This window comes from Amblyomma mixtum, chromosome 4 (assembly GCF_055824585.1).
Source record: "Amblyomma mixtum isolate Tamu chromosome 4, ASM5582458v1, whole genome shotgun sequence".
NCBI classification, from domain to species: Eukaryota; Metazoa; Arthropoda; class Arachnida; order Ixodida; family Ixodidae; genus Amblyomma; species Amblyomma mixtum.
In genome coordinates this window covers 73,239,748-73,255,559 of record NC_143015.1, presented here as the reverse complement: position 1 = coordinate 73,255,559, position 15,812 = coordinate 73,239,748, and the positions used below count along the sequence as shown (strand labels likewise).

At 47.9% G+C, this 15,812-nt stretch overlaps 1 protein-coding gene across 1 annotated transcript in view; it reads left to right on the top strand.

Moving 5' to 3' along the window:
• The window catches only part of LOC149347006 (uncharacterized), a 55,060-nt gene extending 39,542 nt beyond the window's left edge, over nt 1–15,518 (top strand). The window contains exons 18-21 of the mRNA XM_089541460.1: nt 597–784; nt 6,565–6,807; nt 7,229–7,404; nt 13,210–15,518. Of these exons, the coding sequence (XP_089397586.1) occupies nt 597–784; nt 6,565–6,807; nt 7,229–7,404; nt 13,210–14,204 (1,602 nt within the window). The 3' untranslated portion in view covers nt 14,205–15,518. The remainder of the gene's footprint in view (nt 1–596; nt 785–6,564; nt 6,808–7,228; nt 7,405–13,209) is intronic.
• Nucleotides 15,519–15,812: the final 294 nt, after the last annotated feature.

The window sequence follows — 15,812 nt, the reverse complement described above, 5'->3', positions numbered from 1 at the left end:
TGCTGCGCGGCTTCTTTTGGGATGAGCGTGCACCAGAGCACAGCACCAGCTCAGAGTCGAAATACTCCGCAAGTGATGATTGAACGCAGTATAAATGCCGCTCGTTCCCTGTTTGGGGTGTTCTTACTTAAAAAAAAAAAATTTTTTTAGAACATCGCTTGTATGGGCTGCGCTCTGAAAATTGGCCCTCAAATCTGGAAAAAAAGTGCAGCCCTTACACGCGTTTATACGGTATACCCGCTTGGTATGCTACCTTGGATATAACGAACCTTAGTATGCCACCTAGGTTATAGCGACCTTTCATGTGTTGAGCGCTGATATAGCGAACCTTAGTATGCCACCTCGGGGATAACGAACTTTAGTTCATCAAACTCTGACATACTGAACCTAAGTATGCCACCCCAGATGTCTGTATGTTAACCTCGGATATACTAGTGAACCAAAGTACACTACCCAAGTAAGGTACACAGCACTAAATCTTCTATCTGAATGCTAGACGTCATAAGAAACAGCATAAGGGAGGGCACATTTTTTCTAGTTATGCGCACAAGTTGCAAGTGGACAGTACACTGCTCCACCCGACCCCCTTGGTGCAGGAGGTGAGCTCCGTGGCCTGGTCCGACCTGTCCCAGCAGCAGCTGCAGCCTCACGACCAGGGACGCTCGCTGTGCGACGGCTGCGGAGTGGCCGAGGTGTGCACGGAGTGGGCGTACAACGGAGGGGGCTGCCTCCTCCTGCGCTTCACCCCGGATGTGGCCAAGCCCAGGGCAGCCCCTTACTTCAGGTGACGGGGGGGGGGGGGGGGTCAGCAGTTCTCTGGGAACCCAGAGGAAGCAGGTCTTATGGCCCTGAAGATCTCATCAGGGCTATTATGGGAGGGGTTGTTGTTACAGAAAAAATCAACATTCCTTTGGGAGACGAGGGCTTTAGCCATGTTCCCAGGTTCCATAATGGGAGTTTGTTAATACAACCAAGCATTCACTGCTTCTTAAGCACTGTAAAAACAGTACAGTGGACCGATTTCAGAAAGTCCACTGTGCATGCGTACATTTACCAGAAGCAGTCAAGCACCATCTTGGCTGTCCTTCACGGCAGTGTCTGTACGACTGCCCACCTTATTTGGTGCCTTGACTGGCATTAAGGGGCGCTGAGGAGCAGTTGAAGTTGGCTTGTATCGATAGATTAAAACCTCCTAAACACTCTTGCTGAAAACAAAGGTCTTGTAATGTAGAAAAGAGCAAGAACTAGAATACAGGTATCGCCGCCACAGGCCAGTCTCGTAATTACAAGCGGTGTGATGAAATACCGGACTACTACACCTCGGATTTCTGAGGCTGACAATTGTGCATGAAGTTCACATGTTTGGATATTGTAGTATGCAAGTTTTGTTTCGAAACTGCTTGTGCACTTTTATCACTTGTGGAAGATGGAAAAATGACAACCTGTATGTTGGAAGCCAGTGAAAACCTATACTTGGTGACGCAGCAGGTGGCCAGCTGAGCTTCAGTATGTTTTCGTGCTTCGTGGCTGTGCGCTTTGCGTACCCGCGTGGTTAGGTTTTTGATGCGCCTCGATTTATATGTGCGGAGCAGCAGAGGAACTTCAGGTGCCCGTCTAAGTGCTCCTTGGAAGAAGTTCATGCCACGGCACACACCTGCGATGAGGAAAACATTTGTGGCTAGCTAATTTTGCAAACGCTTCAATGTTAGCTAACGCACCGCTCAGCGAGTTCGCTTCGGCAACGTACGAAGATGCTGAGCTGCGTAACCAGTGCTACAAGGACTGTTATTACAGAATTGAAATATGTTCGTGCATAGTCCGCTCATCAACAGAACGTGCTGTTGGCGAGTTGGTTCGACATGAGTGTAGCAACCGGCGCTGAGACAGGGACGAAAAAATTTTTGAACGACACATGTATGGCGCACTGACAACTGGAAGTTTATTTCCTGTAATACAGATTACCATTAAAACACATTTAGGGGCCGCACCTTTCTTTCCAAATTTCAGGGCCAATTTTCTGGGTGCGGCCCATACACAGGATGTGCGAATTTTTTTATTTTTAAGTAAAAACACGCCGGTCAAGGAATGAGCGGCATATTTTCTACATTCACTCATAACTGGTGGAGTCTTGTGACTCCGAGCTGGTGTTGCGCTCTGGTGCATGCTCATCCCTCAAGAAGTCTCTCAGGATGTCCATTGTCAACGCGTAGCCGTTGTTCCGCGCTTCCATCTCATAGCCAGCGCCTCCTCTATTTTTACAATGCCTGCCGAGTAAAGCCGATCTGACCGTCCAAGGCCCTCTCCTGTCCTCCTTTCCTACTCTCTCCCATCGGCTAGCCTTCGCGCCTGCTCTGCATCTTTGATGATGATCAGGCTGTCTGTCAGGTATGGACGCGTCATAGGGCGCGCCGTTCATGCCGCTGCTCGCCGTGTCGCTGCTCATCGTGAAACCGGTGCAGGCACTGGTTTTAAAAGGAGCCACTGAGAGTGCGGCGCAACGGCGGTGGCATTGCGACGAAAGGCTGTGGCGGCTTGTTCAAATAATGTTGGTCTTTTAGCTACAACGCTGAAACAATACAGGAGAGGCACTGAAATCGCTTGGCGGAAGTATGAAATCAGATGGCAAATGTAGTCAGTAATAAGTTATGCTATTTTGGCTTGCGATTCAGTCATGTTCAGCAAGGAAAATGGGAGAATGAAATAACGAAGGCATGGTAAATCTTCCAGAGAAGGCATTTTTTGAAACTACCAGGTAGCAATAGCTTTCAAGTCATAGCTCTACTTATTGCAGGATTAGCTGTCATCGTTACGACAACTAGGTAAAGATTTCTCTCTGTCCATGCCAGCCTGCAGGTACGATTGATTTATGAAGCAAAAAGTGAACTTCATTCGCAAATGCACGGTCGTGCACAACCAGACACTAATAAGATTATGCAAAACTGAAAAGAAGCGCTTGAAAAAAAGGAGGCAAGATAAAACCGAAATCAAGTTCGCTTGAGCACGTGATCAGGGGCAGTCACCGTTAAGCTGAACCACAAGGCAGCGTTTCTTCGGCGCCTTGTCAGCTTCTCTTCTACCGGCGTTGTTGCTCGCCGCTGCAGGAGAGGGCGATCAAACACATGAGGGCGTACAAACTAGTGTCTCCACACGGGCTTTAGGTGTTTTGTTTTGTTTGTTGTTGTGCTGAGCTCGCGCATAAGGTGCTTTGTCCTCCTCGCGCGTGCAAAAGTAGTTGCACTACAATGCAAATTTCTTACAACTGTAAATATACGTGTAATTACAAGCAAGTAGACAAAAAGTTTATGCAGTTAAATGGCTATAAATACAGAGTTGGAGTATATATAGCAGCAGATACGTACCAAGTATTGTATATATGCTATTCCTGTAAATAGGTGTGAATATATGTAAATAAATGCACTAGACATCCCCTTCTTTTCTACAGTCTCTGCAGTAAAGTTCCTCAGCTCCACGTAAACAAGCCTAAAATCTCCCAGACTTCACGCAGAACTGAAAGCAGCAGCCCTACTGCACATAATTAACCGGTGCCATTTTACTGCTGTTGCGAGCACACCTCGACAGCTTCGCGAACCACGCCATTTACCCGCACAAAACAATTTTCGATAACCATGATGTCACGAAATGAACAAACATAACAACACTTTATTCGTCTGGCAGGGAACAGCAATTAGCGGCGCACACAGCTCAAGCAGCACCTCAAGTATGCCAGCCGCGATCCTCAAGTGATAAGTGGAGCGAACGCCTCATCCCACCTCTGCAAATGACGAGCAAAGCTGCCACTCCAGGCAGTTGTCGTTGGAAAAAGCGCCACACCGTGGATGAAGCGAGAGCTGCACAAGAAGCGGTAGAAAGGAAGGATCTGACAGACGTGTGGGGTAGGAGTAGGACAGAGCTATCGCCACCGCGCACCCATGCGTAAGCGTGACGCATGCAGTGCTGCCATCTGGGTGGCGCTGCAACGTGGCAACTAACTGAAATGAGGTGTACCGTCGGCTTCCATTGCAAAGCGTTAGATGCAGCTGGCATTGTAAAAATAGAGGAGGCGCTGACATAGCAAAGCATCGCTTCTTCCAGATCCGGGCACTTGCATGGCTTGCCTCGGAAAGTGCATCCTTTTGGTTGCGCCATCGTCGAACGCACTTCTTGGATCGCACACTTGCCGTATTTGAGAGCAAACTCCTAGCCGTGTAGCTATTAAGGGGGGACCCTGGTCTTTGAAATAAAATTTTATTAATCTAGATATACTAGTTATGAAATTTTCAGCCCACATGTATTTTTGTGTGCTGGTTTTAGATATGTCATTTATTTTCGTGTAAATCAATTCCTTGATCACTTGTGCAATTTTTATGCAAGTATTCTGGGAAAAGTTTTGAAGAAAATTTGCTGCAGGAAACTCGCTGAAATGCAAGCCATTGGGTTCTCTTGACACCAAGGAATGCAATAAGGGTAAAATTATCTTCCTGGCTATCATCGAACTTGAGTTATGGGGTACTGAAGCTGGCACTTCAGAAACAGTAATACACACTTTTCTTCTCATTTCTGAAGTGACAACTTCAAAACTCTATAACTCAAGTTGTATGATAGCCAGGATGATAATTTTACCCTTATTGCATTCCTTGGTGTCAAGAGAACCCAATGGCATGCATTTCAGCAAGTTTCCTGCAGCAAATTTTCTGCAAAACTTTTCCCAAAATACTTGCATAAAAATTGCACAAGTGCTCAAGGAATTGTTTTACACGAAATTAAATGACATATCTAGAATCAGCACACAAAAATACTTGTGGCCTGAAAATTTCATAACTGTGACTTCATTGATAAAAAATTTTTTTTCAAGACCAGGGTCCCCTTGCCCATCATGCTAAAATTGCAAAGCTCGGCGGCAGCACCCGAAAGCCACAGCTACGGTGAACTAACATGCTACCACATCTTGCATGCCTTTGACAGCCACAAAAATCTGGAGGGGATGATACTGATGCTGATATGAATAACGAGCTTGTGGCAGAAGAAAAAATTTATAGGGGCTTAACGTAGTTAAACCGAGTAGACCTGCGAAAGCAGGTGTTCATTCTCCAATTGGAGGGGGCACTTAAACTCTGCCTTAAGGTTGTGGCATGATATTTATAGTGGGTGCACGTGTATGCTGAATTGGTAATTCCTACTTAAGATTCATAGATGGCGGCGAGTCCTCATATACCACTACCAGCGCAGTGGTAGAGCGATGCGCCACTGCACTGGCAGGTGGCTGTTTCTATCCCAGCCACCCATAGGGATTTTTCAACCCATCCTGCTCTTCCCGAGCAACCTCTCGCGCAGATGGCACGACGCTCGTCCGAACTTACTCGGGTTGCTAGGCAGCGGCACAAGATTGTACATGCCGGTTTTGCCAGTCCACTTATGGTGTTAGCTTGTGGTTAAGCGTTTGGTTTAGCTCGTGCCGGCTCCCTGGCCGGCACAGGGAGCCGGCACGATGCCGTCATGAGCTGTGAAACCCAGCGCCTGTGCGAGGGTGGTGCCCTCTGGGTGTGTAGGCGGCAGCGGCGAGTGCCACCTGTTGGGGTGCAGCTGAAGCGGTTGCTAGGCAACCGGTCATTTGGTAGCTGCACCGCCACGAGCATACGCGATGAGCTGAGCTGGGCTCCAGTAATATTGCTTTCGCCAAAAAAGTTGATGAGGATGATGATAACTCGCGGCCTTGGGCACCATCCATGGGCGCCATCTGGAAGCTCCTGTGCGTGCACGTGTCCTCCGCGAGCGAGCGCCCAGTTGCTCGCAGCCGGAACCAATCGCGGAGGCCACGGCGCGTGCATTTTGAAGGATGTTCCTGCGTGGGTCGTGAAAAGTTTGGGTGCGGCCCTTACATGGATTTTTTTTTAATACCTATTTCCTTCGGGAAAAGAGGGTGCGGCCCATACACGGGTGTGGCCCTGATATGCGTTTATATGAATTATATATCTGCGGCCATGAGATAAACATGAAGAAAAACTCACGTCATGCACATCTCGTGAGAACAAGTGCCATTCATGCACTGGACCCAGAAATGCTACCTCCTTTGCCGATAAAGACACTGACTGCTACTGATGCAAGATTCGCCACACTTCCTAATTTCCAAAGCTTCAGGTATTTCTCTGGTTATTTGGGTCTTAGCTCTTTTTAGTACGCATGTGTTCTTGAAGTCGGGTTGGCATTTATGTTTTTCCGGTTTTTCTCCCAGCAGAAATTGGTTTCGGATTGATTGCGCTTTTCAGTAGGGGTTTTGATTGGAACCCTGCAGCGCGGCTCAGGGTATCACTCACTCTTAGTGCTGAACACTCAGCAGTGAATGTGGCTTTCAGCAGTTGTACGTTTCTCCTTATAGTCACAGCCGCACTTCAATTCCTTGAGACTTTTCCAGTTAGATGGTGTTTTCTTTTGGGGGGGGGGTATCCTTTTTATAACTTGGGACGCTTTTTATGTGGCTTATGTTCTTTGAACCTCCAGTGTCATGTAGGTTGCTAGACTTTCTCTCAAGGTAGGTGCCACAAATCTGTGCGATGCTTTCTTTGACAGGTTGTTTGCGTGCGACATCGCATTGGGCTCCCTGAGTGTCAGCTACACCTTCCAGATGTACCCGGGCAGCTCCGAGACACTTGACATGGCACTCGTCTTGGTGGTTCGGACGGCAGTGGGAGACAAAAAAAAGCTGCTGCTGGGTGCCACAGCCTCCATGCCTGAAGGCGAGTGGTGTGAGGCAACGCCACACATTTCTTCTCAAAGCTCTCCAAGTGCTGCCAAGGCCTGTTGGCAGACAAGGTGTGTAGTCATCTTCATCATCATTTGAAATTGCATCCTGTGCAGAAAAAGGGCCCTCTCCGATTACATCCTTACCAGCAGTGGCTGCCCTTCCCCTGTATGATTCCAATTTCGTCTTTCCAAACCTCAGTGGCCAGAGCTGGCTGTTTTCCTTCCCTTGAAATCCATTCTGTGGGTTCAATCACCTGTCAGTTTCTTTTTATTTCTGCAAATTGTTCATGCCGAAAGTGGTCCAGCTTTGTGGAAAAGCCCAACCGCATTTGTATCGAAATAGCTTTGCATTTTAAGAATTGGGTGTCCAGATAGGAAAACATAGACAACACCTTTTTTTTTTCTTGACACAGTAAAGTGTGATTCCAGTGCACTACCTACAACCTTCAGATGGAGTTCTTTAATTGAGAGCTGCCCTCTTTGCTTTCAGAAAATTCCAGGTGAAGGATACCAACAGCGTGCCAAATGCCGTTCTCGAAGAAATCGGCATCTCCTTGTCTTTTGACGCATCAGTGGCCAGTGTTTGCCTTTTGGGAGAACTCTTCATAGAGCGTGCAGCTGACAAGACTGGAAACAAGTCTGCAAATAACAGTTGCAGCGGTGAAGGTAACTGCTAAAAGTTTGCTTGCGAAGAGTGAACAACAGGCATCAAGGGTTACTGTAATGACACAGGCATGAAGCCTCTCTGATTCATACCTCGGCACCATGAGAGGTGGCTCAGTCACACTCATGCTCACGGCCACTCGCACTCACACCCACTCATTCACACTCATACACACTCACAACCACTCACTCACACCTGCACTCATGACCACTCACAGCCACTCACTCGCCCTCACACTTATGACCACTCGCACTCAACCGCTCACTCACACTCATCATCACTCGCACTCGCAACCACTCACTCACACCTGCACTCATGACCACCTGTACTCACAACCACTCGCTCACTCTCACACTTATGACCACTCGCGCTCACAACCACTCACTCAGCCTCACACTTATGACCACTCACACTCAACCACTCACGCTCATCATCACTCGCACTCACAACCACTCTCTCACACCTGCACTCATGACCTCGCACTCACAACCACTCACTCACACTCACACTTATGACCACTTGTACTCAACCGCTCACTCACACTCATCATCACTCGCAACCACTCACTCAGCCTCACACTTATGACCACTCACACTCAACCACTCATGCTCATCATCACTCGCACCTGCACTTATGACCACTTGCACTCACAACCACTCACTCAGCCTCACACTTATGACCACTCACACTCAACCACTCACACTCATCATCACTCGCACCTGCACTTATGACCACTTGCACTCACAACCACTCACTCAGCCTCACACTTATGACCACTCACACTCAACCACTCACACTCATCATCACTCGCACCTGCACTTATGACCACTTGCACTCACAACCACTCACTCAGCCTCACACTTATGACCACTCACACTCATCATCACTCGCACCTGCACTTATGACCACTTGCACTCACAACCACTCACTCAGCCTCACACTTATGACCACTCACACTCAACCACTCACACTCATCATCACTCGCACCTGCACTTATGACCACTTGCACTCACAACCACTCACTCAGCCTCACACTTATGACCACTCACACTCAACCACTCACACTCATCATCACTCGCACCTGCACTTATGACCACTTGCACTCACAACCACTCACTCAGCCTCACACTTATGACCACTCACACTCAACCACTTACGCTCATCATCACTCGCACCTGCACTTATGACCACTTGCACTCACAACCACTCACTCAGCCTCACACTTATGACCACTCACACTCAACCACTCACGCTCATCATCACTCGCACTCACTCGCACCTGCACTTATGACCACTCACTCAGCCTCACACTTATGACCACTCACACTCAACCACTCACGCTCATCATCACTCGCACCTGCACTTATGACCACTTGCACTCACAACCACTCACTCAGCCTCACACTTATGACCACTCACACTCAACCACTCACGCTCATCATCACTCGCACCTGCACTTATGACTACTTGCACTCACAACCACTCACTCAGCCTCACACTTATGACCACTCACACTCAACCACTCACGCTCATCATCACTTGCACCTGCACTTATGACCACTTGCACTCACAACCACTCACTCAGCCTCACACTTATGACCACTCACACTCAACCACTCACGCTCATCATCACTCGCACTCACTCGCACCTGCACTTATGACCACTCACTCAGCTTCACACTTATGACCACTCACACTCAACCACTCACGCTCATCATCACTCGCACCTGCACTTATGACCACTTGCACTCACAACCACTCACTCAGCCTCACACTTATGACCACTCACACTCAACCACTCACGCTCATCATCACTCGCACTCACAACCACTCACTCACACCTGCACTCATGACCTCTCACTCACAACCAGTCACTCACACTCATGTACCTGACACACACAACCACTCACTCGTACTCGTATCCACTCGCAACCACTCACTCACACTCATCACCACTTGCTCTCACAATGACTCACTCACGCTCATAACCATTCACTCACTCTCATTCACGTTCCTCACTCTTTCCTTGTTTGCTGACAACGGAGGAGATGAGAGATTTACTGCCGTGGCCGACTGCCCTCATGGCTCCCCTCGCATAGCCTGAGTCGCACAGATGTGGTGGTGAGCCGTCCGGTGCTTTGTCGGTCTCTTTGGCCAATTTTGACAGTTTCGATGCTCGAAGGAAGTGGTCACGCGTCAAGCATATTCCGTGCACCCAATGCTACGTGTGCTCCCACGCTTGCTGCTGAGACGATGATTGCCTGTTTAGCGTTAGCTCAGATGCTTAGGCATGTTTTTGAAGAGTGTCTATAGGCATACGCAGGGCTCTCCATGCGAGTGAGCCAAGTTTCAGCTCACTGCCCCACCCCCAACCTCCTCTTACCTAGGCCCCTACACCCGAAACGGAGCGCCAAGATGAGGAATGACTATAAAGCATTTATTTCCATGTGATGGAATTGCAAAATGTACAAGATATTATTCAGCAGTAGTTTTTATCTTAATCTGTAAAACATCGGCAGAAGCCTGAGGGTGCTTGCCAGCGTTTCCACACGAGGTCTTGTCTTCACCCAGACGAAGGCAGTCCTCTTGTTGGAATGTTCGCAAGCACCCGGAGCCTTTCCCCTCCCTTGTTCACCACATGAGTACCAGCAGAGGAAGGCAGTCACTGCGTCGCTGAAGCAGCAGTGTAACAGTAACCGGCAAGGTAACTGCACTAACATCCACCCAATAAATCATTGGGGAAAGGAAAACATCAACAATTGGGAAAGGGCAAAATAGCCAATAAATGATTTTGGAAAGAAGATAACTCATCTCGCCAAAATCTGTACAAATGTGTACACTTTCCACCATCAAGATTCTCCCTTCCTCCCGCGAGCTTCGCGAACATTCTCGCTTTCCCTTGGTGCAGGTTGTTTCAACCTCTGGTTGATCCAGGTTTGAGGAAAGCCACCTCAAGGCCCATCTGTTCAGTACCGTCACTTACAAACTGTCTTTATGCCTGCAGCTAGCGTGTTAATGTCCTGTTGACCACGCCTCAAGCTGTCAACAGACACACGATGTGGATCTGCCTTGCCACAAGAACGTGCACAGTGGGATGCCACCTGACGTATACGTTCCCGGAGGGGGTTTGACCTTTCCCGTATTCTCGGAATCCTCCGCTGTCCGGCTCCCCTTATCCTGCTGGGTAGCGAGTGTGACTCACCCCCTCCTCTGCAGTTGTGGTGAGGGCAGAAAAAAAAAACACAATGCACATTCCTTTATCGTATACCCAGACGCGGCAAACAATGCACAGCACCACGTGCTTCACTATCACCACCGGCACGAGACAGCCATTTCTGGCGCAAATTGAAACATAAAATATTATCATTTTGGATGTCTCCTTTTGCGTCAAAGGCATCATCATGTCTGATGCTATGCATCCAAAAATAAAAACCACATGCTTGATTTGAGATGCTGGGCTCGCTCAAGTACTTGATAGAAACATTAATCCTCTGGCACAACGTACCAGAGGATTATTCGCGTCGTTTCCGGGCTTGAGCCAAGCTTGTGCAGTTCAAGAGCTGGGTTAGGTCAGGCCATTCCACCGTACGAACCAATCAGTGGCGATATAAACAATGATAAAAGGGAAACTGCTGAAGCTGTCATTGTGAAACTTCATGAACTTAGAACGAAAACCACGCAAAGGACGATACACAGGGAAGAAGTAGACAGGACGAGCGCGGACTTGCAACTGTAGGACAGTACTTGCGCTCGTCCTGTCTACTTCTTCTCTGTGCATCGTCCTTTGCGTGGTTTTTGTTCTAAGTTCATGCATTACCAACTATCCCTCCATCGTACACTCCTTGAAACTTTATATCTGATTGTTTGAGGCTGTTTTAAGCCAGTCTGCCAAATTTCATTGCTGTAAGTCAAAAAATAGAAAAGTCACCTTCGATCCCCTCCCCCCCCCCCAGCTCTGTGTATATGAGATCGAATCGTGCGAGAAGTGTGGCAAGAGACTTCTATTTATATTTTCAGTATTGGCAATGCAAAATTTGATAAAGGATCTCGCAAAACTCCTAGCGGCTTATGGCATCCGTAAAAGGCCTGTGCCCATGCCAACAGTGAACCACAAAAGCAAAGAAAGGTTGCCTTTCCCGTGCCAGCAGAATCCTCTGTCTCGGTTGTCCAAAGACACCAGCATGATGCGTTATGCTTCCTCTGGCACCATCAGTAGTGAATATTTGCTTCCCTCAGCTGTCAACAACATGAAAATAGCTAAGCCGGTATCGTCATCACAAAACATAGGGACCGACTTCACTGTCGCGTCCACTCACGTCCACTCACACTCGCAACCACTCATATCCACTCACTTGCACTCACAACCACTCACTCACACTGATGACTATCGACAATCACAACCGTTCACTCACTCCACTCACACTCATGACCACCCACACTCGCATCCGCCACTGACACTCTCGACCATTCACTCTTACTCACAGACGTGAGTGTGAGTGAGGCAGTACGAGGGCACTCGGCAGTGAGTGTGCCGACCTATGGCCTGAGTTGAAGACAGTTGCGCCAGTGAAGCAGATTCATTCGCTTATTTGTCCTGCTTGTTGAGAGTCAGTGCATTGGGCTCCAGGAGCTGCCAATGAGTGCCATATGTGCAAGACAAAGGCATTTGTGCGCTTCGAACTTCTGCCCCTAGCGAACTGTAAAACCTGGCTGAATACCTGCAAGCTGATCATGATTAATTCACTTTAATGTAGTGAGGCAAGCCTGGCCCAAGAGCTAGAGCAGTTAGACTGCCGGATGCACTTCAGTTTATCATCTTGTCAGGTAGGCACTGATTTCGCATTGTTTTGTGTGCACTGCTGATTTGGTAATGAAAACTGGCAGTACCACAGCAAGAAGGGCTCAGTCACTTTGACGGCACGAAAAACAAAGCAAGGAAAATAACTTTGTAGGTCTGCATGATTATTTGCAGTTTGTTGAGGCAGCGAGAGGACTGATCTATGTTTTAGCTTGAGGTTTGTTGGGAAAGCACTAGCTTTGAAAATTTAGGCTAATTTTCAAATGCTGCACTGCTCACTGTTGAACAGCAAATATTCTTGTGGTTGTATGTGAAATTTCTTACTTGAATATTTTGCCGTTGTGGAGAGGTTAGTAGGCACTCGGACAATTTTTTCATCATGGAATTTGTGAACCGTACATGTTACATTTTCTTCGTTTTAGTCTGATGTGCATGGAAACGGACATAAAGTGTTTATTGTAAATGTAGCATAGTTAATGGCTCCGGCCGTCGCGGTGGCTCAGTGGTTATGGTGCTCGGCTACTGACCCGAAAGATGCGGGTTCGATCCCGGCTGCGGCGGTCGAATTTCTTTGGAGGAGAAATTCTAGAGGCCCGTGTACTGTGCGATGTCTGTGCACGTTAAAGAACCCCAGGTGGTCGAAATTTCCGGAGCCCTCCACTACGGCGTCTTTCATAGCCTTAGTCGCTTTGGGACGTTAAACCCCATACACCAAACCACCAGTTAATGGCTCCAGTCTCCTGTACTGCAGGTTATAACTCAGTGCTAACTTGTTATTAAAAAAGCTATCTTCTGTTTTTGGTCCTATCGATGAACTTTTTTCAACCTGAAATTTTGTCATCTTTATCTTGAATTCAGAGCAGAAAAGGTTTGCAGAAAGCCCACTTTCTAAATTTGACTTTACGCAATCTAGCGCAGCATTGCCATTCACATTCACTATCTCAAGAACCTAGCACCAGGCCAGGCCAACCTTGCATCATATTGAAATTACTCTGGTGTTCACACGCAGGCTTGACCTCCGAAGACAGCAGACAAGACGCTTCTGGACAAAATTCACCTGGAGAAATGTGCCCTGTGAGCCGCGGCACGACAGCTGCTGGTACCATTGAGGGTAACAGCAAGGATGAACCCAAGGTTAAAAAACTGCATGAGTGTAGCCACTGTGGCAAAGCCTTCAAGAGGAGAAGCGATCTGAAAGCTCACATCCGCACCCATACGGGCGAACGTCCATACTGCTGCGACTACTGTACCAGTGCCTTTGCAAAGAAGGGGGACCTAGTTAGACACGTGCGGCTCACTCACGCGGGTGATTGTCCGTACAGTTGCGACCACTGTGGCAGTGCTTTTGCTAAAAAGTTCCACCTGGTCAAGCACATGAGCGTTCACACAGGTGAGCATCCTTACAGTTGCGACTACTGTGGCCGTGGTTTTCCTCTGAAGAGCCGTATGGTCGTCCATATGCGCACTCACACGGGTGAGCGTCCTTACAGTTGCGATTACTGCGGCAGCGCCTTTAAAGATAAGTCGAGCCTGGTAGTCCACCTCCGCTCCCATACAGGGGAGAAGCCACACCAGTGTGGATTGTGCCCCAAGGCCTTTGCACGATCCAGTTCCTTGGTGTCCCACCTCCGCACTCACACAGGTGAGCGCCCTTACAGTTGCGACCACTGTGGCAGTGCCTTTAAAGAAAAGGTGAGTTTAACCAAGCACATGCGCACTCACACGGGTGAGCGTCCTTACAGTTGCAACTACTGTGGCCATGGTTTTGCCGTGAAGAGCCATATGGTCGTCCATATGCGCATTCACACGGGTGAGCGTCCTTACAGTTGCGAGCACTGTGGCAGTGCCTTTAAACACAAGTGCGCTTTGGTAGTCCACCTCCGCTCCCACACGGGGGAGAGGCCATACCAGTGCGAGCTATGCCCTATGGTCTTTGCACAAAATGGACACCTCAGGAGACATGTGCGGCGAAACCACAAGCACAAAAAAAACAATGACGTGTGACTTGTGCCCAAAGGCATTTGCTAACAACCGGTGTTAAAAAAAAAGTCAAAGCGACTATCACAGCTGGAAGAGTGAAGTTGTGGCACTCTTTTAGAACATGTTTTGTTAGCTGTCTTATTCTTACTTACCAGCTGACAACAATCCTGTGGCACGTGTTGCTAGTCGAGCTAACCTTTGCCAGTAGTTGCATTATCTGGTATCCTTGTTGAGAAGCTTCTTGTTTGAAATTGCACTTTACATGCCCTCTTTGGGTCCTGCTTAAGTGTTTCCCCCCACTAGAAGCTGGAGGCTGTAAAGGGGGGACACAGGTCTTAGGAAGCCAAAAAATTGTCAAAACATCGCTTTTTTTTTTACTGTGATTTTTGAAACCTCCAGCTAATTATTCACCTATATGCAAAGTTGTCTTCCTTCTGGGTTGAATATTTTACTTGCAAGACCAATTTGTACTGTCAGTGTCAACATAATTTGGTCCAAAATTGATTCGTAAACAGCGCTTCCACTACACGCGGATCCTATTCCTATTTCAAAGGGCAGTTTTCTCTCAGTTTCGCTCCCCTGATGTCTCCGTCCTTTCGTTGCTAAAAAATACAAGCACAGCTTTTAAAATGAGTTACAGTCCTGTTCGTCACTAGGGACTGTTTTAGCCACTGTGCACTTACGAGGCCTTAAGGGAGCATAGCAAGCAGGTGCTGACAACACGTAGCGAGGCAGAATTGCTGGTACAGACAGTTTCTGCAATGGTCCTTTGCTGTGGGAGTGGCATAGAGCCAGTGCAAAGCCCCGCGCAGCCAAGCCAGTGCGCAGCCCTGTTGTGCACCGCCAGAAAAGATGTGCAGAACGACTCCTGGTTGACAGCTCACTTTGATAACCGTGGGCTAATTTATCCCACTGATGACCTAGCAAAGGCTGCAAGGGTCATGGAGGATGCATTCACTGCCTTTTTCAGTAAAAATAAGCTGCACGAAGACAGTATGCAGGAGTTTGCGCAGTGTCTGCACTCTTTGACATATCCTCAGCTAGGGTGTCCCGAACACAGAAAAAATACTTTAGCAACTGTGCTTAAGTTTTACATTCTTTTACGATTTCGATTCCTTGCAAAAGGTGTGAACAGAGAGCGTGAAGGACAAAGGAAGCGGCAGAAGTATTTGAAGCTGCCGCGCTGCCAATAGTTCAAGGTAAAGCTCAAAAGTCGAATGCAGGTTTGCATAATTTGTATTGAGCTTTGTATTGTGCATTTGTACTGTATTGTGTTGAGATGCCGAAAAAAAATCTCATTCTCTGATAAAATAAAAGCTGAAATCGTTTTGAGCACCATTTTTTATTCCCAGATTATTGATGTGCAAACACACACACCAAACTGTATGACCAGGCTGATAACTACGTACTATTGACAGGTGTATCATCTGCTTTTTTGCAGAAATATGAAAGCAGATAACAAAATACAGAACAGGAAACTGAACCTGGCACGCGGACAACACTGTGTTTTGCCTTCTGTAAATATAAAAACAAAAGACCTACAACGTCTTCAAAGAAACATGGGGAAGCTTCGTTTGTTGACCTCGTCACCCCTGCCCTGTCTATGGCGCGTCATCGGGGGATGACGCCGTC